At 45.9% G+C, this 23,887-nt stretch overlaps 1 protein-coding gene across 8 annotated transcripts in view; it reads right to left on the minus strand.

Moving 5' to 3' along the window:
• The window catches only part of TMEM241 (transmembrane protein 241), a 107,539-nt gene that overhangs the window by 40,375 nt on the left and 43,277 nt on the right, over positions 1-23,887 (minus strand). For 7 of the 8 annotated variants that reach the window (XR_014295786.1, XM_082641296.1, XM_082641297.1 and 4 more), the window contains exons 7-13: positions 20,576-20,627; positions 18,330-18,378; positions 16,915-16,960; positions 15,761-15,796; positions 12,483-12,517; positions 5,267-5,336; positions 1,428-1,521 (exon numbers count right to left, since the gene is read on the minus strand). Coding sequence is in view for 7 of the 8 variants with exons in the window: in XM_082641296.1 (XP_082497422.1) it covers positions 1,428-1,521; positions 5,267-5,336; positions 12,483-12,517; positions 15,761-15,796; positions 16,915-16,960; positions 18,330-18,378; positions 20,576-20,627 (382 nt within the window). In the remaining variant the exon portion in view is untranslated. The remainder of the gene's footprint in view (positions 1-1,427; positions 1,522-5,266; positions 5,337-12,482; positions 12,518-15,760; positions 15,797-16,914; positions 16,961-18,329; positions 18,379-20,575; positions 20,628-23,887) is intronic. The other variant, XM_082641300.1, reaches the window with a different exon arrangement.

Here is a 23,887-nt window from a genome sequence, read left to right on the forward strand (position 1 = left end):
ATGCTCCATCTCTGCTGCTCATGCACACAGACTAAGGTAAATCTGGCATTTATGGAGAGCTAGCAAGCCCGGTGGCTGTCTCACCTCCCAGAACTACCTGGTAAGTCCCCAGCTAGACCACTGGTCCATTGCTTGCCCCAAAGAGGTAAACTCAAGCTAGTGGAGCTTCCTGTTCATTTACCACCTAGACGGCCCCTTTACCTGACAGTACTCCAAAGAGAGTGAGCCCCTTCTGGAAGCAGAAGCAGGCCTGTTGGTTTTCACAGCCTGCCCTGCTCCGGTTGAAATAGAATACTTATAGAGATGGGGAGAAGGGAATGAGAGCAACCTAAAGCAAGAACACCACTAACTCATGCTGTTCCTACCCGAAGTTTAGGAGTTTTCATGAACAAATGCCTCTCAGTTTGTTGTGTGCTTTTGGTCAATTTTTAGAGAGCTGAAATGGATATCTTTGACAGTCTTTTTCCAGCTTTCTAGTTGCTTCTGGGGGAGAGGATTTATCAACCTCGTCATTCTGTCATGCTCTAAGTCAGTATCACAGCCAACCTTTACATTCTTCTGGAATGTGAATTATTAATGCTATTAGAAAGTAGACAATGCAGGTGGAAACATCGCTGTGAAATCTTACTTTCAAATAAAAGCGTTTGTTTTTGCTTTCTGGGGGAAAAATCAGCCAACAAACATAAAGATGGCTAAAGGTACAAGTTTAAATGATTACTGTATTAGATTAAATTAATTAAGAAATCTCACTCAGTGGAAGCAGCACCTAGGGCACTGTAACTTGACTCCTTTACAGATTTTAGGGAAATGAAATGCTCCACTAGAAAGAGCTAGCCCCAAAACATTAACATCCTGCATCCCAGAGCTGATTTTTCTGCTCCTTCTTATTTTCCCACCTCTCTATCTTATGCTTCAACCATGATCAATACACACTGGGCATTTTTATTAGTCCCTTTTTTGAAGGGTCCATCAGAGTCCCCCAATCAGGCCATCTGTCTGTTTTCCTTTTTCAATTGCCTCTGACAGGCTGAGACCTGGGCAAGTCACTGGAGCTCTGGACACCCTCACAGCTCCCAGGAAGGAAGATAAGAACTGCCCCATGCATCTGGGGGTCCAGTCTCTTCGAGCAAGAGAAGGCTTAGAGGTGTTTTGTTTTGTTTTGGCAAAACCTCTCTTTTTCAGATGGGAAAATTAAGGCTCTGGGAAATTAAGGGGCATACTCAGGTCACCTTCCAGGAATGTGAGAGATCAGTATGTCATGCTGATAAAATAGGCAGAAACCCTCAGAAATTGTTACCTGAACAAGTGAAGGATCAGGCTCAGGGCCAGGGACTAGAGATGACTCCATGAAGACCAACCTGACTCTGAGAACACTGGACACAAGGGCTCCTGAGATGGATTCTTCCCACCCCTCCCCTCTCTCTTACCTTAGCAAAGAAAATCCAGGCTGCACACTGCCCTGGGGTCATAAGGCTTTTTAGCTTCACTGTGTTGACCATGAGAAAGAATCCTAAAAATCCACTGGAAGGAGAAAATATACTTTTGTTAGTGAGACTTGCCTTCCTATAGCCAGAAGCTAAATATTTCCTGTTACATTTTGTATTTACCTTTACAAAAATTAGTCGATATTTAGTTATTACACCACCCCTATCTCATCTCTGTTTTCTAGTGATCTCTGGATAAAAACACCCAAAATTAAAAAACCCATTAAGCTCTACTATGCTAAGGAGCTATGAAGAGATCATTTCCCTGGAGGCGGGGAGTGGGTATAGAAATTTGGGAGATCTCTGGCTAAATCATGAAAGAAAAAAAAAATCTGGAGGACAGTATCTCCTGCTTCCTCCTGTATTACTTCTGGAGCTTGGTGCTTGCCAAGGTAGAGCTTCAACTTTTTTTTCAAGCACAACAAACTGTTAGGAAAAGACTTCCAAAGAAACACTCACCATATGAAGTCAGAGGGTCTGGACTGGCCCCTTGGTTCAAGGTAAGAACCTAAAGGGGAGGGTTGCATAACAGAAGTCCCCTAAAGCAGGGTGGCCTACACAGACGCTATACTTTGGGAATGATGTCTGAAAAAGCCCTCACCTCCCAAGGGAGCCTGAAGCTGGACAGCATCTCGGGGGCTATCCAGAGGTTTGGAGCTCTACATACCTCCTCCTTTGTAGCTCCAGGGTGTCGGGTGCCACACTGCCATCTGACCTCTATTATAGGTGCTGGGGTATGGCTCCCACCCAGATCATGAGCCCTGAGAGGGAAGGGCCCCATCTTGGGCTTCTCCATATTTCCCCAACAGAGCCAAATAAGGTGCCCTGATCATAGCAGGTATTATGTAAATGTTTGGCAGGTGTACTTGGAAGCAGGTTGAATTGACTAAACGCACCTAAGGCCAAATTTCACAGAAATGTGCGCCTTCATTTCATTAGATTTGATTAGGTCACAGCCATATTCTTGGGGCAGGACCAGGGACAGGGATTAGGTTTCCTCTATATACATTTCAGCCTGTTTGGCCTAACTACCCACAAAGTTTGCACAGGTCTGCACTTGCAGTCATGGGAGCCTGGGCACTGATTAAGGCGTTGAGTCACTCTCACAAGGAGCCCCTGTGGGGAAACAGGAAGCTGGAAATCAAGTGATCCAGGATTCTATTCCTGGCTGTGCTCACCAACCCTCATAACCTTGACCAAATCCCCACTTTTTTTCCCTCTTTTTCTTGCCCCAGGTTCGGTTCTGTGGTCTTAAAGCAGGAATAAGCATAGTGCTCTTCATCCTATTTTATGGAAATCAGAGATTTTCAGAACAGAAAGTTTCCCCAGCCCCAAGTCTCACTTTATTAACAAGCAAACTGGGTCACAGGCGTAATGAGAGTCCAGGTTTCCTGGCTCTTCCGAAGCTCTCCCCGGCCCTGCAGACCTCAACGTGGAAATGTGCTCTCAGCCAAAGAGATGGAGTGAGATGCTGCGGGTGCCCAAGGTCGCGAGGCTGGTAGAGGACAGTGAGGCAGCCAGCCCTCCAAGGCTCCTCTTGATGGTGTCCACCCCCTGCATCCCCAACAGGTGCCTGTCCCATCCCCCATACCTCGGTCCCCTTTGGGCTTCTCCTGTCCTCTCCATACCTGGCCAGAGGAGGGCATAGTTCCACGTTGACCCTTGCCCTCAGCACAGACTCTGCTACTAGGACTGAGTGACCGCTGGCTTGTGACCCACACGCTCCTGAAAGCGTCCATGACTCTTTCCCATCACCTGACTTGCATGTCGGTGAATCATTTGTAAATGACTCATGGATCCCTCCCTCATCTCCCTCATCTGTGTCTTCCACTTCCAGCTTGTCTACCCCTTGCTGTGGAGGCAGGTCTTAAGAGCACTGGGCAGATCCCAGGAGTGAAGGAGCCTGGGGCTCCCTATTCACGGGGTCTCCAGGCCACGGCTACCACTGACCCCTGAGGCCTCCATGACCCCTCCTGAGCTCCCCCAGGACCTCTGAAGGTGACAGCTCTTAGTCTGAGGTACGGCTATGGGGGAGTCATGAGATGATGTGGGGAAAAGCGCCACGTTCTTAAAAGAGGGTAAGCCAGAGGTAGAATGTAATAGAGAGTTAAACCAATTCAGATAAAGATTTCCAAATCTTTCAAATTAAAAAAAAAAAACAACACCTGAGTTTTCATGTTGGATTAGAAAAACTTGCAGATTAAAAGGGGGCAGAAATGGAGGCAGAAGGTCACCCTACAGGGACTTCCCTGCCGGTCCAGTGGTTAAGACTCTGCACTTCCAGTGCAGGAGGCACGAGTTCGATCCCTGGTCAGGGAACTAAGATCCTGCGTGCCGCGCAGCGTGGCCAAAAAAAAAAAAAAAAAAAGGTCATCCCACAAAGCCATCACCAACAGGCTATGAACTGTCATGCTCTGTTCCAAATAACCAAACCTGGTGGCCCCCTTGGCACCCTGGCCACCCATGCGGCCAAAGAAGCAGGCCCAAAGGGAAGCAAGTCCACAGGCACCAGAGTGGCACTGACACTCCTGCCACACAATCCTAGCTAGTGGGCAAGTGACAAGGCCTGACCAAATGGATAGGAACTGAGAAGACAAATTCTGTCAGTGTTTTCCTGCAACTTTTCTGAGAATGATAAGAAAAAAAAATCATTCTGAGGCTCAAATGCAGATGCAAATTCTATAATACTGATTTTTTCTGTCCTAACACACCCCCATCAGAAACAGCACCTAGCTGCATATCAGCTCTTTAACTCTCTGTGAAGAATCACTGCTTCACAAGATACACTCTCTTTTGGGTGGAAATAGGTGGTCTGGCTTTTATGTAGCAATTGCTTCTGGTCTGTTGACATTTTATCTACAGATAATAATAATGCCCATCATTTGCTGAGCCAGGCAAGATGCTTCGAGCTTTGTGTACCTTATTTAATACACACAATCACCCTGTATTAGTATTATCTTTCCACTTTACAGATGGGAAAACTAAACTAAGGTTTGGGAGAACTAGGATAACTTGCCCAAAGACACAAATTAGCAAACAGCAAGGCTGAAATTCAACCCAAGTGTGGTCTTTCAACCATATCAGAATCCATGCTTTGAGACTGTCCACAGAAGCCTTTCCATTCCTCGGCACAATACAGTCAAGCGAGGTGGGGGTCATGGCAGGAAAGGGGGCGGGGGTAGGATGGGGATGAACCTCTTTGTATCTAAATGTATCCATCTAATTGGTCCACATCTCTGATACTTCCCAAGGCCAAATATTAACCATCACCTTGTGGTCTAGACAATTCCTAGTCATTGGTTTCAAAATCTGTCTCTCAGAGTCTTAGGGTTCAGTCAAAAATTTCTGGAGGCTGCCCCTTAGAAACAAGAGAGAAATCAAGGTAGATGCTGAGAGGGTGTGATTCGGTACCCAAATCGTCCCTTGAACTGAGTCAGCGTCATCATTTTTATATACCGAAGTTCTGTTTAAGAATTGCTTGTGGGGCAAAAAAAAAAAAAAAAAGTGGGAGAATTCTCTCTTTTCTGCAAGTCTGAAAACCACTGCCCTGGCCGAGAAAATTCTTCAGGACAGGGGTCCTCGCAGGTCCCAGGCCAGCCCTGAGCATGTTCGTAACAACCCTCTGATGGCCGACGGGTCAACTTCCTCACCTGCACCAGGCACCACTTTCTTCTGACGCTCATTCAGAGAACAGACAGTGACCCTGGGCTTCACGAAGACACAGCTAGAAGTACAGAAACATACAAATCCACAGTGCAAGGGGTTTTCCGAGTTAAGATTACCTGGCACAGCAGCTGCCGTGGAATCTGTAGAAACACAGGAACGGAAAGTCCAGGACGCTGAGGAGATCACCTGAGGCAAACAGCAAGGGTGAGACACACACAGCCTGAAAGCCCCCTGCCCCCGGCTGCCCGGAAACACAAGGCAAGGATCTTAATTACATCAGCCCTCTGAGCGTTGAGCTGGCCAGCAGTGAATTCACTCCAGCATTCGAGGGTTTCTGTGTCATTGGCATTGTCTTATTATAATAATAGTACGATGATAATAACACCCATTTAGTGAAAGCCTGCCCTGTGCAGGGCCCCGTGTGAAAAGCTTCCCGAACATCGTCTCTTTCAATCCTTGTAACAACTCTGTGAAGCTTTGTTATCCCCATTTTAACTGCAGCTCAGAGAAGTGATTTGTTTATGTTTGCACAGCTCTCTAACTGTTGAGCCAGAAAGTGGACCCCAGTGACTTCAAGTCCTAAGATCTTTCCTCTTCACCAGGCAGCCATCCCTGGCCCAGAGCGTAGGACAAAAAGAATCTTTTTTTAAAGATTCTTCTATTCTTGTCTGCCTTATATCTAAAAAAGGATCGTGAACGCATGCCTCTGACATCTTCTCTCATCTTTGTGTTTAATTACCGCACAAACAGAGGAGGGGCCAACCGCCCGTGCATACTCATTTTAGTTTAAGGTCCAAAGGGTACATTTATTTCTAGTGAAGTAAGTTCATTCTTTTAGTTCCACTTGGTGCAAGAGGAAATAATCACACATATTGGCCGCTTCCCTCTCTGGAATTTGAACTTGGTCACAAACAAGAAGTCAGGAGATTAAAAAAGCAGAAAGCCTTCCAAAAATGTCCAGAGAAAAGGAATTAAGCATTTCCACAGCAGATAGCCTAATCCTTCCAAATCTGGAATTTCTGAGATTCTGGAGGCGCCAGACCTTCCAGACCCCTGGGCCTCGGTCTGTCTCTCAGTTCTGGATGGACTGGAGCAAGAAAGGTTGATTTTCCTGAGTACTCACAGCACGTTAGGGGCAGTGGAACATCCTTCATCACTACACTTACTAATCAAGAGTTTCAGAACAAAAGACACAACACATCGCTACACTTCCTTGTACCTAAATGATCTCAAATGATTCAACCATCGACTGGGAAGGAAAGGTCTGAATTCCACTTCTCTGGATGGTTGCTTTTTTCTACCATAACTATTGTTATTTTGTTTGATTTCGTTTGTACCTATGTATGTGTATTTAACTAAAAGGAGAGGTCCCCTAGGATCTGGTTTTCGTGCAGCCCAACAAAAGACTAAGAGTTTTTGTTCTCTTTCTGCTACGGCTCCACTGGACACCCCTGTCATTTCCTAGGGACCTATACTGGTGGAGGGACTTTGTAACTGACATCAGGCCCAGACATCCAGTGCATGAGGAGCTCCACTGCTTCTGTAGCCCCTTTTCCCACAAGTGGCAGCCGAGGAAACCCTGAGCGCCCAGATCCTAGCAGGCGTCCCCAGCCCCCTGTAAGGTGGGTGAAGGCATGTTCGTGGAGGATTTGCTCCGTCTCTTTGGCAGCTCTTGGTTCTTGGCTTTTTCCCAACCGCCCTCTCAGCGTGAGAGAAACTGCAGCGCAGTCAGTGTGATCAGGAGGACTGAGCAGAGAAGAATAAATTAAACGCAGGACCTCAGGATTCAGGGGAGGGGACCTGGACTCCCGGTGTGGCCCAGGCTATGGAGGGGTCTGAAGGGCAGTGGAGTGGGCGGAGGTAGACTGGGAGGAAGGAAGATAAAGAAAAAAATCACCATCCTAGGGAATGGACCAGCTGCATAATAATCCTCACTCAAATCCTAAAAATGCATCCTGTAAATTATTGCGAGCAAGAGAGAGAACAGCTCGCTCTTCTCTTTGAGTCATTTCTAAAACCTCCACACATTTCTCACGTAGCGACCTGCATGACTGTCTCTCCTTCTAGAGCCATCAAGTCCTTGCGAGCAAGGATTCTATTATACTCAGCACTTGTATCCACTGTGTTAGGACCATCTCTGACAAATAACAAGCACTCCTGAACCAATAGTATCTGGAAGACTTCAACCCCTCTTGTTGTCCCTGGAGAGAATGTTCCAAACACTTTCCACTTGGCTCTGCTGGTCCTCAATCTCAAATTGGCCCCTGGTGCTTCCCCCCTGATGCCTTCAGCCGGCCTCATCTTTTACTTCAACAGAGAGGGTGCACACCAACCTCTAAACAGCAAAGGTTAATGACTGTGCTACAAAGATAGCCCCGAAAGGGTTGCAGTATGTGGCTAGCTGGCCCCAACCACGTGAGAACTAGACCCAGGAACTAAAAACTGTGTAAAGATGCTCAAAAGACAACACTTCTGCACCACCCAGTGCAGAATGCACACTTTAAGCACAAAGTAAGTGGTTCAAGCTCTGTAAACAGGCTTTGTGGCATCAACATGCAGCTTATGCACAGAAGTCTGAGTTAAGCCTTCATCCCTGTGCTCCACAGTTAAAATTCTGCTGACTCTCTGAGTGAGGGAGGGAGTCCCATCTCTCTGAAGATAATGGAGCATGAAATCGCCACGGTGCAAAGTGTGGCACAATTTTACCACATCAAGAACAATGGATACTTGAACATCAAGAAAATTTCCTCTCACCACATTTTAGTCCTCAGAGTCAGTGGAAAAGTGGAAGGTCAGCTCCAGGATGTAGTTAGTACTGCTTGCTTTATCTCAATACGAGCAGTAGGCACACCACGTAACAAGGTCATCTCTGGTCAGATTCCCGAAAGTCTTCCTGCCCTTCTGGTTCCTTGAAATGTTCTCTCTTGAAAATGCCACAGCAGAGGGACCCCATACAAAGATGAAATGCAGACTTTCAAACAGAGGAAGAATTTGTTTTCTCTACTATTACTTAAAGCAGTCCTGGGGGTGCAAGTTTCTAAGATTCTTGGAGCTTCTGCATGAACTGTGACTCTGAAAGATTAGAAGGAGAACTAGATCCCACCCATCAAGAAGCAAACCCAGTGCCTGAAATAGGAAAAGTGTCAGGGTCTGCACCTAGGACATGGAGAACTATCTACCTGGTCCCTACCTACCACTATATCCCAATGCACCCCAAAGGTGGTGACCCAAAGCCACACCATCCGCACTGCAAGAAAGCCTATCTTTCTAGTCACTCGGGAGTGAGTGAGAAGGGCTGCTCAGTCAAAAGCACTACCGAGAGACCATCACCCACCTAGTAGAATAGCTAACGTAAGACAGACAACACCAAATGTTGGTGAAGACATGGAGAAACCGGAACTCTAACGCACTGTTGGGTGGGAGGGTAAAATGGTACAAATGCTTTAGAAAACTGGCACTTTCTTTAAAAGTTAAACATATATCTACTGTAAGACTCAGAAATTCTACTCCTAGATATTTATCCAAGAGACATTAAAACATAAGTCCACCAAAAGCACTGTATGAGAATCTTGATGGCAGCTTTATTCATAACAGCCCCAAACTGGAAACATCCCAGGTGAGCATCAGTAGGTGAATGGATAAACAAAAGGTTCATATACTGGCACACTAGTCAGCAATAAAAGAGAATAGACTAGTGAGGCACCCAACAACCTGGATGAATCCCTAAATGCTATGCTGAATGAAAGAGCTAGACACAAAAGAATACTTCCTGTGTGTTTCCATTTATATGAGGCTCTAGAATAGACAGAACTTATGTATAGTAACAGAAATCAGATCAATAGGGGCTTCTGGTGGTCGGTGAGAGGGAGTGACTAAGAAGGGACGTGAGGAGACTTTCTGGAGTGACAGAAGTTTTCTATATCTTGATAGAGGTGTGAGTTACATGGGCATATACATTTGTCAAAATTGATCAAGCTGCACATTTAAGATATGTGCATTTCCTACGTGTAAATCATATCTCAATTTTAAAATGTTTTGAAAGTACTACTAAATAATGAAGATACAAGTAAAAAAAGAAAAGGTAAGAAGAAACCAAAAAGAATAAAGCCCTGTTTTAAAACATGAGAAATTAACAGAGCCTTTAAAAATAAATAAATAAATAAGGCTGCACCCATGGGTCCTGACTCTTACTGTGTCTTAATTGGTGCAGATGTGGGAGAATCAGGAAGCTGCTCTCCCTGACCCACACCCAGGCCTTGAAGTGGACATTCCAGATGGAAATTATAATAAGCAAGTGCGAAATAACGAAGTGCTGTTCTATCTTAAAAATGGGCTGGACCACCCACGGGTCCAATGAGAAAGCTAACAAATTGGCAGGAATTGAAGCTTCCCAATCAGAGCAGTCATCGAATACTTCCAGAGGAAAGAGATTTTCCTCAGCTGTTTTATTTGCTTAAATTTTGTAATCAACCTATGCTCCTATGAGAAGACATCACCAGGACCCATCAAAGAGTTTAGGACAGGGCTTCCCTGGTGGCGCAGTGGTTGAGAGTCCACCTGCTGATGCAGGGGATGCGGGTTCGTGCCCTGGTCCGAGAAGATCCCACATGCCGCGGAGTGGCTGGGCCCGAGAGACACGGCCGCTGAGCCTGCGTATCCGGAGCCTGTGCTCTGCAATGGGAGAGGCCACAACAGTGAGAGGCCCACATACCGCCAAAAAAAAAAAAAAAAAAAGGGTTTAGGGCAACTGACCTGGCTTTATAAAGCTGGGAAAAACTGATCCCCAAGGGGTCTTCTAGATTCTCAGCTTCCATAATCTCCCACACCAAATTCCTACCTTCATATCCATCTGCCTTAATTAGCTACTCGAGCAAACCTGTGTGCTTTTTGAAACAATGGGCCACTGCTTAGAGCTGCACAAGGTTGTGCATTACACAACTTCAGTATAAACAACTGCACTGTTTATAAAGACCACAATTGTATTTGTTACTTAATTCACGTAAAAGTAGGTGTGGCTCCACAGTGTTTCCCTGGGATGTTCTGGAAGGCTGCCGCCAGTTCGTAGGTAGCCTCACACCTACCTTCCCTGGGACCTTTGCCTGAGCCCTGCTACGATGGCTACTGAGGCCCACAGGACTCCTGACCCCTACGGCTGTGGGGCATCCCCTCGCAGGGAAGCTTCAGCTAAACTCCAGTCTCCCTCTGCTACTTACCTCCTCATCTTGGTCACATCACTTAACTCCTCTGGGTTTCAATCTCCTCATTTGTAAAATGTGGTGGCACCTTGGATAATCACTAAGGTTCCTTCCAGCTCTGATAAGCGTGAGTGTAACAAATGAACTAGCATAACCTCTTAGTGAAAGGCAGAGTGACTTCTTTAAGTGAATATCATTCACCCAAATCCACTAGAAATCACTCAGGGAGAAAATGAACATGTAAACCAAGAAGAACCAGCAAGCATAACTCTCCAAAGGTCTTTTTTTTTTTTTTTTTTTTTTTTTTTTTACGTGGGCCTCTCACTGCTGTGGCCTCTCCTGCTGCGGAGCACAGGCTCCAGACGTGCAGGCTCAGCGGCCATGGCTCACAGGCCCAGCCTCTCCACGGCACGTGGGATCTTCCCGGACCGGGGCACGAACCCGTGTCCCCTGCATCGGCAGGCGGACTCTCAACCACTGCGCCACCAGGGAAGCCCTCTCCAAAGGTCTTTGATTAAAAACCTATTTGAAATGCAGAAGACACTTAGTAGGTTCTGAAATATCTGTTGGGTGGCAACCCTATGGCTGCACGAAGGAATGCTGAGAGGCAGGATTTGGAGGCGGACACTCAGCGGTACAGGTAAATGTTTAGGGTCAACACCAGGGTTTCATATGACTTGTAATTTTACAAAGGATAGGTTTTCAGGCTATGGGAGTGGGCAGAAAACAGTGGATGTGCTTCAGTATGGGCAAGTGTAGAAGCACTCATGGAGAAAACGTAATTCAAATTATGCTCATGAGACAGCGGTTCGGATATGTCCTGTCCAACCTAGAAACATGACCCGAGTCACCATCAGCAGGTCCCTGAGGATATCAGTTCAAACAGTCTGAAGCAGCTAAAAACACACACAGAAAGGGGTTGCTGTTTGGGGCACAGTAGGGAGCTAGAAGGGGCTTCAGAAATAATCCAGTCCACCTTTCTTAATTTCCGGATAAGAGACTGAGACCCTGAGGGCTTGGGTAATGCCTCATGCATGGCAGAGGTCAATAAACATTAGTTTAAGGAGTGTGACCAATCAAATGTGTATTTCCAGCCATGCTGCACACAGGTATTTTTGCTTTATCTTTGCATCAACTTCAAAGCCTTTCAAAGTAAAAAAACACAATGAAATAGAGTATTATGGAAAATTCCTGAATTTGGAAAACAACTCTAGGGTAAAAGGAGGCAGCAACAGGGTAAAGGTAAGTTTTCTGGTTTTTTTAAAATTTAATTCTATTTATTTATTTTTTACACAGCAGATTCTTATTAGTTATCTATTTTATACATATCAGTGTATATATGGGTGAAGGTAAGTTTTAAAATGACTTCTTTAATCTGGAATTATGAAAACTGGATAACAATATATGATAAAAATGTACAAAAGGCTGTCACTGAGAAAGAGGCGCAATTTGAACTTCTCCACCAAATCTTTAGCCCTAGGATTGAAGAGCAATTCTGGATGCTTGAAGGGAGAATTTTAGAAAAGGACAAAGCAAGCACTAGTTTATTTGGCAGATAATAAACCTGCCTGTATACCTGAGATTGCACCAGATGAAAACATCCACAATAAAAGATGGAAAAAGGTTAAATTCATGGGCAATAAATCCATAACGGGATACTAATAACAGTTTCAAGTATGTGGGCCATTCCTCACCCTTAAATTTGACACCCTGGAAGGCAACTACATTCTCTTACAAAATTTCCCCCAGAGATATAACCAGGGGCTTCCCTGGTGGCGCAGCGGTTGAGAATCTGCCTGCCAACGCAGGGGACATGGGTTCGAGCCCTGGTCTGGGAAGATCCCACATGCCGCAGACCGGCTAGGCCCGTGAGCCACAATTACTGAGCCTGTGCATCTGGAGCCTGTGCTCCGCAACAAGGGAGGCCGCAATAGTCAGAGGCCCGTGCACCACGATGAAGAGTGGCCCCCGCTCGCCGCAACTAGAGAAAGCCCTCGCACAGAAACGAAGACCCAACACAGTCAAAAATAAATAAATAAATATTAAAAAAAAAAAGAGAGAGATAAAACCAGAGTCAGAGCACTGGGTCGAATGGGCAATGTAAGATACACAAACAAACAAACAAAATGATGCTTACCTGTGGGGTGAGATGCAAATGCCAGGAGCACCACACTGAAAAAGAAACAGCAGACTCGTGAAAGAAGCTTCCCCAGCACTGAGAGTACAACATCCATTTTCACCCATTCTACTTGGAAATAGTGAGATTTGCCTAAAAGCAAACTATCTGCACTGAATGGTCTCATTCTGCCTAAATCCAACTTGTCAGGGAGAGAGTGAGAATCTCCTGAAATGCCTCAGGTTTTGGCAAGAGGGCTGGATTTCCCCTGTGATGGACTCTGAGGGTCCGTGCCCCTCTTGGAGGGTCAGCCCTGCCACTAATGATTATCATATTCACCTAATCTACAGAGAGTATTTGTCAGCTAAACAAAGCAGAGTCTAAATTACAAATAGGCTGCAGCCTAAATGTTAGCTGTTGAATGTGAGCTAAATCTATTTGGGTGAGCTAAATCACAAAATTAACTACACAGAAGAATAGGCAAATTTCCAGGAAGCTAGCCCACAAAATGACCCATGCCATCCACCCTGTGTCTGAAAACTACCTGGACCAATTTGCAGTTGATGCTGTATGGGATGATGCAGGCCATACCTGTGCTTGACTCTCTCCCATCTTCAACTCTGGAAGCCTGTCCCATCTCCCGGCGCCTGTCTACAAGTGCCTTTGTGCGGTCCTAAGCCCACGTTCCATACCCTCTTCCATCAAAACTCATGCCACGCAGGCAGCTGATTTAGTTGGAGGTTAGGAATGAAACTTCTAATTCAAATATAAGAAGGAAAGTTTTCTTAAAGCGCTGGATGGCCTGCTCTGGTTCTTAACCCTGGATACACATCCAAATAGTGTAACATCCTGGCTAGAATCTCTAAGGGTATGGTCCGGGCATCCATTGTTTTTATTTGTTATGGCTCCCGGAAGCTATAAAGTACCAGGATCAGGAACCACTGCCACAAATCTCCAGTTGGTGACATGATAGCCAGGGAAACCAATGTTAGCTCCTCAGCCCTGCCCTGCTCTTGGGTTATTTCCCAGCATCATTTCTGTTTTTCTGATGGTTTTCAGAGGAGCAGCATCACAGAAAGAGGCAGGAGGAGAGGAGGGTTGTGACAACGGCCATAAGAATAGTCACATTCTGGTCATTCGGAAGTTGTAGGTTTGTGAGACAAGGGTTTACAGGCAGCTAGCTGTAAAACAATACACACACTACAGACAAGACTGGAGATTTCCTGTCCTTCTCATGGGCGTCTGCTTGCTGTCTCTTCTTTCTCCGGAAAACACATACCCTGTACATTCTCCATTATTCTATCTCGCTAGATCCCCTTTCAGCTTCAACTTCAGCAGCCGAAGTTATTGCTCCTACGGCAGGATGTGAGGGGCCCCTTTCCATCCCAAAACATCTCCCAGGGCCTGACATGGTATCCCAAATGCCATCATTGGAATCATCCCAAAGGGTGACTCTAAAAGAAAACACTAGGGAGTTAAAAATAAGAGATAATTAAATAAAAGAGTTGGCTCTCTAGTCCATGTCTGAATTTTGTAAATATAGAGTTACACCCTCCTAATCCTAATCCCATATTTTATTCATCTTTGGAGCTCACATATTTAGCAGGGCCAGATACATAGCAGGTCCTCCCTATGTTTTCAAACCAGCAGAGAGAGATCAAACCAGCAGGCAGAGCTCTGGGCTGGCACCTACAGGTACAGCTGCCCTACAGAGCTGAGTGAATGCAGATGTCTGGAGGCTGATACCCAGGGCCTGTGGGAAATCGAATCTCAGCCCTGGCTCATCTTCATCACTTGTACTGAAAGAAGACGTGGAAACAGCAGCGTGGCTTTGGCGGGGTGTGCAGTGGGCTGAGGCAGGAAGCCTTGAGCACCTGGCTCCCAGGTAGTGAAACCCTCACACGGGGGAGGGTGGGCAGGGGGGAGGGCAGGAGAACTAGCTGGGGGTCACAGTGGCTGTTTTTTTCCACCCCCAAAACCCTCTGCTGCTCGCCTTGGCTATAAGCTCTGTGGGGAAAAAGAACTGTCTAAAGTAGTCCGATGTCATGGAAACATTTCAAACACCAAGAGTCTTCTGCATTTTCAGAAACATCTCTTGAAAAGGCAGCTGGTGGGTCTGAGCAGAGTGGAACTAATGACTGTTCCACTGAGTACAAAAGAGGCCCCAGCTATGTTTGGGTTGAATCCTGTCTTCAAAAAGGCATTTTCATAAATACTAAGATATTTAGGAACTTTACCTATAGGTAGAGAACACAGCTCTTGAACGTTTTAAGCTAACTTCCTGCAGAAATCCATGTGGCCAAAGGCTGAGAGGCACCTCTCCGACCTTGGTCCTCTGGACTGAATGTTGTTGCATTAGGCAAACTTGAGTTCTAGACAGCAAAACCTCACTTTCTCAATTAGGTCCCTCAGTGCACCATGTGGGACTCTCAGAATGCAAGAAAACTCCCCAGCTATTCTATTTAGCAGCCAACCCCTATTCTTTACTCGGCTTGGGGCAATGGTACAAATGGAAATCCATATACTACACTTACAGATTATAAATCAAGCCTCAAACTTCATCCTACCTTAACAAATACACCTTCAAAGCAACCTGAAAGTCCAGACTAAAATTTAACATTCTTGGAGTCCTTGGAGCTTCTTGTCAGAAGGTGTTAGTGTGGGGACATCCTGCCTCTGGCTCCCGGCTCCCAGTGCACCCTCTTCTCTCCCGACACCAGGCTCCATCCTGCACCCGAGGACCTCAAACATGTGTGTGTGGACACCTCAGTCTGCAAGCCCACCCTCCATGTACATCCCTCATACTAACAGCCTTTCTTTGGACATCCATTGGGTCTCGGAATGAGTTAAGAAGACAGACCCAGAGAGGCCTTGGAATCCACTTGGTAGGAAATTCCAAGGCCCAGTCTAGAAGGAAGGGTGTGGGCTCTTAGCCTTACAGACTCCATATGCCTTGGGGAGAGGCATGGCTCTCTGAAGTGTGGGGCTGGATGGAGGCCCTTCTTGCCTGGCCTAACGGCAGGACTACTATTTAGTCTCCACAATTCTGATCATCTCACCAGTTATTTAGCTTGCCTTCCTGGCAGGCAGGCACACTGGCTCAGATCTCCCTTATCAAAATATTACTGGATATAACTGACTCAATTTGTTGTACAGCAGAAACTAACACAACGTCGTAAATAAACTATACTCCAATTAAAAAATGAATTAATAGAAAATATATACATTATTGGAAAATAAAAATCCATTAGCTCTAGAAGAATATGAGTTATTCTTTGAAAATTTAAATTATATTTTACCTGAATAGATAGTTTAAGTACTGCTGGTCAATGTCACTAAGAAATGAGAAAAAAAAAAACCATAAAAGGTGAAATAATATAAGTGTTTAACATACACAAAATAGTCATTTTCTTCCATTAATAAATTAGATCTATGTACAAGTTCCTACATTTATAAATCCTTAATAAACACTAAGAAAAGTACTTTATATTCAAAACCATTTCCTGGCTCATTTTTTAAAACATTTCCAATTTAGTACTATCACATGCATTTTCACTTGTGGCCGATTATGTGTACATTTGCCATTTTAAAAGGAGTGTCAGCTCTCTCAGGTCACTGGACGGGCTTCTAGGGCTACCATACTTGACAAATAAAAATACAGGACACCCAAATAAATCTGAAATTCACATAAAGAATAATGTTTTAGTATAAGTACGATATCCAAATATTGCATGAAACATACTTAAACTAAAAAAATTATGCGCTGCTTCTCTGAAATTCAAATTTACCTGGGTATCCTGTATTTTATCTAACAACTCTACTGGCTTCTTGCTGAAAAAACACTTTATTCAAAGAAAAAATGGTGCTCTAGGGACCCATCACATACCCTCAGCATGTATAACCTTCTCCCAGGAGTCAGTCCCTTCAGACCTTTCTTTGTGGGCCTCAGACGGCCCCGAAACCCAGGGGCCAGCTGGCCAGTGGAGGGCTCTGACCTGGCGGCTCCAGCCCAACCAAGGCCTGAATTCTCATCTTTTTCATTTACATTCAGCAACTCTGTTCCACTGACTGCCCTCAACAAAGGTCTCATTTTACCCCAGAACAGAGCTGGTGACGGGGGAGGTTTCCGGGTCTAAAGTTAGGAAGGGGTTGGAGAAACAAGAAAAAAGACTTGTGCCTCTGAGCTGGAGGAAGTGAACTGGGGCCCAAGGCAGCTGGTCACGCAATTGTTGTCAAAATGTCATCTAAAGGGCCGCCCTGAAGGAAGAGGAGAGAGACTTCCAGCCTCTTTGCACATCGCTGGCAATGGTTCAGGTACTGATGGGCCCGGTCTGCTGCCCTCCCCCCATCCTGGACTCATGGAGTCTCTGGCTGATGAAAGAAGCTCACGACCCCGTGGGTCTCACCCCTTTCCTTTAACCAAAGGACGACTCACCAAACTTTAAAAGTTTACCTTAACGCGTTGGGTTTCTGGGATTTCTGTAGTATCTTATAAGCCCCTGGAAAGGAAGCAACACAAGTCACTGGCACGCGGCATTCTGTGGAGGGGGCGGCTGGTGCTTCCTGGGAAGCATGAAACCCGCAGGGAGAAGGGTCCCTCCTCCCTGCAAGGGTCACCTTTAGCCAATAGGGGGCGACCAAGAGCACTTTGGAGAATTTCAAGGATGCACATTCGATAATCCCCCAGATGATGCAGTTCATAGAGAGAGTGCTGGGCTGGAAAGGCTCGTGGTCCCCAAAAGGACACAATTAACAGGATTGTTAAGCCTGGATTTCCTTTGATGGTGCACATGAGAAACACCGCTGGACTTCTGACCCATGTGTCACAAAGTCAGGGCACTGTTTTTCCCCCTAAGACTACAGATAGGAAACACTGGTTTGAAATAAAGTAGATGGTCCTTTTATTTCACCCAGTTAATTTTTTTTTTTTTTTTGGTATACTGCTGAAAGAGAGTGTTTTTTGTTTTGTTTTGTTTTTTTTTTTTTTTTTTTTGCTGTACGCGGGCCTCTCACTGTTGTGGCCTCTCCCATTGCGGAGCACAGGCTCCGGACACCAGGCTCAGTGGCCATGGCTCACGGGCCCAGCCGCTCTGCGGCATGTGGGATCTTCCCGGACCGGGGCACGAACCCATGTCCCCTGCATCGGCAGGCGGACTCTCAACCACTGTGCCACCAGGGAAGCCCGAAAGAGAGTGTTTTTGACACAAACCTCTGGATCTGGATCTCTTCTCACCATTTTTAGAGAAGACCAACCAGCATTGCACAAGTGGATTTGAGCAAGCAAAGCCTGGGCCCTGGCGAGTTAATTAATGTTTGTCATGAGAAAGGCGAGACTCTATGGAAACTGCAAACATTTCAGGAAAGCTCCAAAACAGAAAAATCAAACCAGAAAAATGCCCATTTATTTTCAACCTTGACACCTTGGATTTCCTCTTCCTATTGTCCAGGATCACTAAAAAGTGGATACATGATAAGGAATAGTAAGTCTCAATTGTTTCAGTAAGACTTCTGTAAAAACTTACCGACAGGGCTTCCCTGGTGGCACAGTGGTTGAGAATCCACCTGTCGATGCAGGGGACACGGGTTCAAGCCCTGGTCCGGGATGATCCCACATGTCGCGGAGCAACTAAGCCCGTGCGCCACAACTACTGAGCCTGCGCTCTAGAGCCCGCGAGCCACAACTACTGAAGCCCGTGCACCTAGAGCCCATGCTCCGCAATAAGAGAAGCCACCGCAGTGAGAAGCCCACACACCGCACGAAGAGTAGCCCCCACTCGCTGGAACTAGAGGAAAGCCCACACAGCAACAAAGACCCAACACAGCCCAAAATGAATAAATAAATAAATAAATTTATTTAAAAACCCTTACCTACGCAGAATAAGTGAATTACAGCCCAGAAATAACCATCTGGATCGAACTGTAACACAAGATTAAAAAAAAAATGGCTGTAAGTACAGACAAACAGGATCCAGCATGATGATCAGAAACACTAAATGTCAACGCACAGTGCCAGGCATGGTGCCAGACAGGACTCTAGGGCCTTGGGCCAGTCCCTCCTTATTTCTCACCCAGTTGCCTACAACATTTCCTAACAGGGCTCCCTGCCTCTAGCATCTCTTTCCCCATCCCCTCCACTCCCCAGCACTGCATCTCTAAAAAGTAGACCTGATGGTGCCGCCTATTGTTTAAAATCATCCAGCCATGCCCCAGTGACTTCAGGATGAAATCCAAACTCAGGACACCCAAGAATCCCTATGACAAGCTCCTGTCAACCCAACCAGTCCCATCCACTGCCCATCCCCCTCCAGACAAAGAGAACTTGCACGTCCCTGGCCAACTCAGCTGAGGGGCACTCCCGCCTCTTCTTCCCTTCCTTTTTCCATTTATCTCACCTGACACACTCTGTTTTACTTGTGACCTGTCTCTGTCTCCACCCCGCACTAGATGATTAATTCCAAGAGGGCAGGAATTTGCCCAGGGACGCACACATAGTAGGTGATCAATAAACTTGAATCACAGGCCACTTAGGACACCTCTAGGGCTCTGTCCGTACCTGCCTTCTTCTCCTGGGTTGCTCCTCCTCACCCTTCAAGATTTAGGTACAGTAAGCAGAGCCTGGCTCCAGCATCAGAAAGATCCGGGTTAATTCTCTTGCCCCCTTCCCTTCCCCACATCCAAAAGACTATTGCCCATCTGCTATAAACTAGCATGGTAATTAAAAACATGTCTTTTGGAGGCAGACAAGTCTAGGTTTGAAGACTGGTTGTGCCACCATCTATACACTGACTATACCAAGCAGCTGAAAAAATTATTTTAATCTAAGTCTGTTTCTTCTTCTGTAAAATAGGAATCCTAACTATTCAAGGTTTGTTGTGAGAATTAAACGAAACAGAATATACAAAGATCTTAGCACAGTGCCTGGCACACAAGTGTTCAATATATGATAGCTTTCATGTTACTAATACTTGATATGTTAACTGGAACAAAATAAAGGATCAGTGACTTAAAAAAAAAAAAAGAGGGGCTTCCCTGGTGGCGCAGTGGTTGAGAGTCTGCCTGCCAATGCAGGGGACACGGGTTCGTGCCCCGGTCCAGGAGGATCCCACATGCCGCAGAGCGGCTGGGCCCATGAGCCATGGCCGCTGAGCCTGCGCGTCCAGAGCCTGTGCTCCACAACAGGAGAGGCCGCAACAGTGAGAGGCCCGCATACCGAAAAAAAAAAGAAAGAAAGAAAGAAAGAAAAAAGAAAGAGCTGGGTTAAATTCTAAAATCCCCACTTATTTGTTAGCTGGTGACCTTTCGGGCCTCGCTATTCTTCAGCTATGAAACGGAGATAATAATAGCTGCTACCCTTGTGGAATTGCTGTGAGATTAAATAAAATAAGGCACTAAAGCATTGGCACAGAGCCTGGCACACAGCAAGCTCCCTATAATTGCTCCCTACTCCTGCTCTGAGCCTCGAAGGATCCCACACCTCCCCGGACAGAGCCCTGGCCTCCGTGTTATAATGATCTGTTCATCGTCTGCCCCCTCCCCTTTGCTCTGACTAGACTCCCACTTCTGCCTGGATGACGGCAATTCCTCCTTGTGCCCCCAGAGCCTGGCTCGGTGCCTGACACTTGATGGGAACTGAATAAATGCTGGGGAAGAAAAGAAAGAAAAAAAAGAGCCCGAAAGGAGATGACTCCTGGAGGTGGGGGTGGGTTCTCAGTGCCTAATAAAGAAAAACTCAGTCTGACAAAGTGAAAATCACTGTGCAGATGAGGCCCTTGGGATGAGGGGAAAAGAAAATCAACTTTGCCTCAGTGTGTGGGGCTGGAGTCATTTGGATGTGCAGGTCCTCCCAGCACGTACAGAGGGTGGACCGCCCCCATAGCGGCACCCAGAGGCCCGAGGTCTGCGGGCTCCCCTGCTGCAGCCTTGGGAGGAGGCAGAGACCTGAGGAGAGGTGTTGGCCTGGCCAAAAAGTGCCCTAGGGCCCCGAAAGTTTGCTTTTACATGCCTTTGTATAGGCCAGGGTTATCCTGCTTCTCAAAGGAAAGATTCGGAAATTCTGCTCATCCACGCAGGCTTCAGAGATACCTGGAAGGCAAAGTGAGTCTGCCTGAACTCACCTGGGAGTCGTTGAAGGGCAGGCACCCTGCGGCAGCCAGGAGGAAGAGGGCACTGTGGAGAGGAGGTAAACACGCAGCTTCACTCGTCAACATCAGGGGTGAGTCGCGGAGAGTGTGGAGATTGAAATACACGGACTAGAGCTCGGATGAGGCAAAGATCTCGCGAGACCACATCCAATTCCCCCGTTCATCCTCTGAGAAACTCACTACCCGTGTCTCTGGGGCTCGGCGAGCCATCTTCCCAGAGACAGGCATTTGCAGGACATGTGCAAAACCACAGCTGGCTCACTCGAGAAAAACAGTATATATAAAAGGAGGCTTCTTTAAACTACCGATCCCCAAAAATACACTAGTGGAAAATTGGGCAAGCAGACTACACTTATTCCGCTTACCAATAAGAAAACACCACGGAAAGCACATTACAAACTTATCGCCTTATCCAAATGATCAAACTTAACATCTCCAATAGTGGGATGGAGCTGCATCATGTGCCTCCTGATATGATGTACTGAGAAGGGCACAACGTCACTCATGTGGTATTCCTGCCAAATATGCATAACCTGGACTGAATCACAAGGAAACACTGAGACAAACCCAAATTCAGGGATAGTCCACAAAACAATGGGCTTACACTATTCAAACTATGAAGGCAATGGAAGGCAATAAAATGTCGAGAAACTGTTCCAGATTAAAGGATATGAAAGAGACATGACATCTTTGGGGTAAGAGATTACTATAAAAGACAATATCGGGATAATTGGCCAAATTTGAACATCAACTCAATATTACATAACAGTATTGTATCCGATGTTAATTTTCTAAACTTAATCATTGCACTGTGGTTATACAAGAGCTTCGTATTTTTAGGAGATACACTTTGCAGTATTTAGGGGTAGAGTCATAACCCCTGCAACTTATTCTCAAATGGTTCAGAAAAAAAAGAGTAAGAATAATTATGTATATATTCTTACATATTTTATGTGATATATATGTACATATGTATATATGGAGAGAGAAAGAAAGCAAATACAAAAAACGTTATCAGTGGGTGAATCTAGATAAAAGGTATATGGGAGTTCATTGTAATATTCTTGCAGCTTTTCTATCGGTTTAAACTTTTTCCCAAATAAGGGAATTCCCTGGCGGTCCAGTAGTTAGGACTCGGCGCTTCCACTGCCAAGGGCAGGGGTTCAGTCCCTGGTTGGGGAACGAAGATCCTGCAAGCCATGAAGCATGGCCAAAAAAAATAATAATAAAATAAAACAAACAAAAAAAAGTTTCATTAGAAAAAAATCTCTTATACATACCAAAATATTTATGGCTGAAATGCTACAATGCCTGGGATTTGCTGAAATGAGGCGTTGGGTAGAGGCTTAAGTTGAAAACTATTGAATCTGGGGGATGAGTCTACAGAGCTTCATTATACTGTTCTGTCTACTTTTATATCTATTTAGAAATTTCCATAATAAAAGGTTTTTTTAATAATTCTTGCACAAAAAAGTAACATTGCCAATCACGATATTTTCATATTTTCTCATTCATTAGAAAGTCGATTTGGAGATACTTTTTGGCTTAGAAATCAGTGGTTTTTAGATGGTATATGGGCTTCATATACCAAAATATCTTGGCCTATGGCTTTTGCCAGTCATTCTCTCCTCCTAAAGAAAGGCACCAGAAAACACAAACCCAAAGGACCACATGCTCTTTCACCCTCTTTCCATTTTATGATGCAACAACATATTCAGGGTTGGGTCCCTTCTGACCATTGCATTACGTGGCGAACAGCAAAGGATCAACGACATAAACGGGGGCAGTGAATACAGCATTTTCACTGTTAGGGGACTTTATCATATGACATCTCACACCAGTATATGTTCTATATATGTATCAAATTCTGTATTACTTACATATATATATGTAATACACAACCACCTGATACTCATAACCTAAGTAGGCTGGCAATAGTGATGCTAATCAATTCTGTCCACAACGCCCCCCCCCACAGTCCTCACTGTTGTCATCACACATAGTGTGTAACCCTTAAAAGACTAGCATGGCTGCTGGGCCTGAGGCAGGAGGATGGGTACAGAGGAATCCTCAGAGCTGGGGCCTAAGGGCCTCAGGAAGGGCAGGACAACATGGGACAGGTTCTAACCACTCCAGTCCACCCACTCCTATAGCCTCGCCAACTTTAAAGGCACACACTCAAACAGCCTTGAGACAATTCCCTGGCACCCGACTGCTGAGGGATTTGGAGGTCAGGGTCGGGTGAGAGGAGGGAGGTTGTCCAGGAGGGTTTCTGGGACTGCACAGGAATAGGCAGGTTGTAGGCTGGGGGAGAGGAGAACCCTCATGGCTTTGGTGTCTGCCTGCAGTGGACAGAGGCTTTAGAGGATGCGGGATGCTTCCCCATCCACAGGCAATGAGCTTAGATCCCCTCAAGCAGACAAGCCCTCAGGGCTGAGGGGAGAAGTGCCAAGTGTGAGGCAGCCCATGGTTTCCCACCAAACTTGGCCTTGAGCAACACCTGATTACATCAGGCATAAATGGGGTTTTTTTTGGGGGGGGGGTTGTGGTACGCGGACCTCTCACTTTTGTGGCCTCTCCCATTGTGGGGCACAGGCTCCGGACGCGCAGGCCCAGCGGCCATGGCTCAGGGGCCCAGCAGCTCCGCGGCATGTAGGATCTTCCCGGACCAGGGCACGAACCCGTGTCCCCTGCATCGGCAGGTGGACTCTCAACCACTGCGCCACCAGGGAAGCCCCATAAATGGGTTTTAATGCCTCTCTTTAACACCTGCTAATCTTTTAAACAAGAGGATGCGTCCTGACAGTGGGATTTTTTTTTTCTTCAAGTAGCAGCCTGTAATAAAGGCAAAAAAAGGAGATTGGATGAAAGCCCAGAAATATATGAAACAAAAAGTCCTAAATCCACGTATCAAAACATTCTGCTGGTTTTCTATCTTCAGGACCGAGCTTCACAGCTACTGCCGAGGAAGCAGGAAGCCACCAAAGGACAAGGCATCCAGGTCAGAATTAGCACAACAGGAACACAGGGACCTTCCAGAGGGTCCAGCCCAGTTCATGTTTCAGCTGGGAAAACTGAGGCACAGAGAGATATGAAACCTGCCCACAGTCACGGTGCTGTGTGGCCCAAGACCACGACTCAGATCCGTGGATTCGCAGGCCAGTACTTTTCCACCATGGGAATTCTTAAAAACCCAATGAGGTTCAAACATTATTTTTAAAACTTTAAGTCATTTCCATTTTTCCATTTTCATTCTTCATCCGTATTGCACAACTCTTAGTGAAA

Source organism: Mesoplodon mirus, assembly GCF_964341445.2.
Source record: "Mesoplodon mirus genome assembly, chromosome: 13".
In the NCBI taxonomy this organism is placed as follows: Eukaryota; Metazoa; Chordata; class Mammalia; order Artiodactyla; family Ziphiidae; genus Mesoplodon; species Mesoplodon mirus.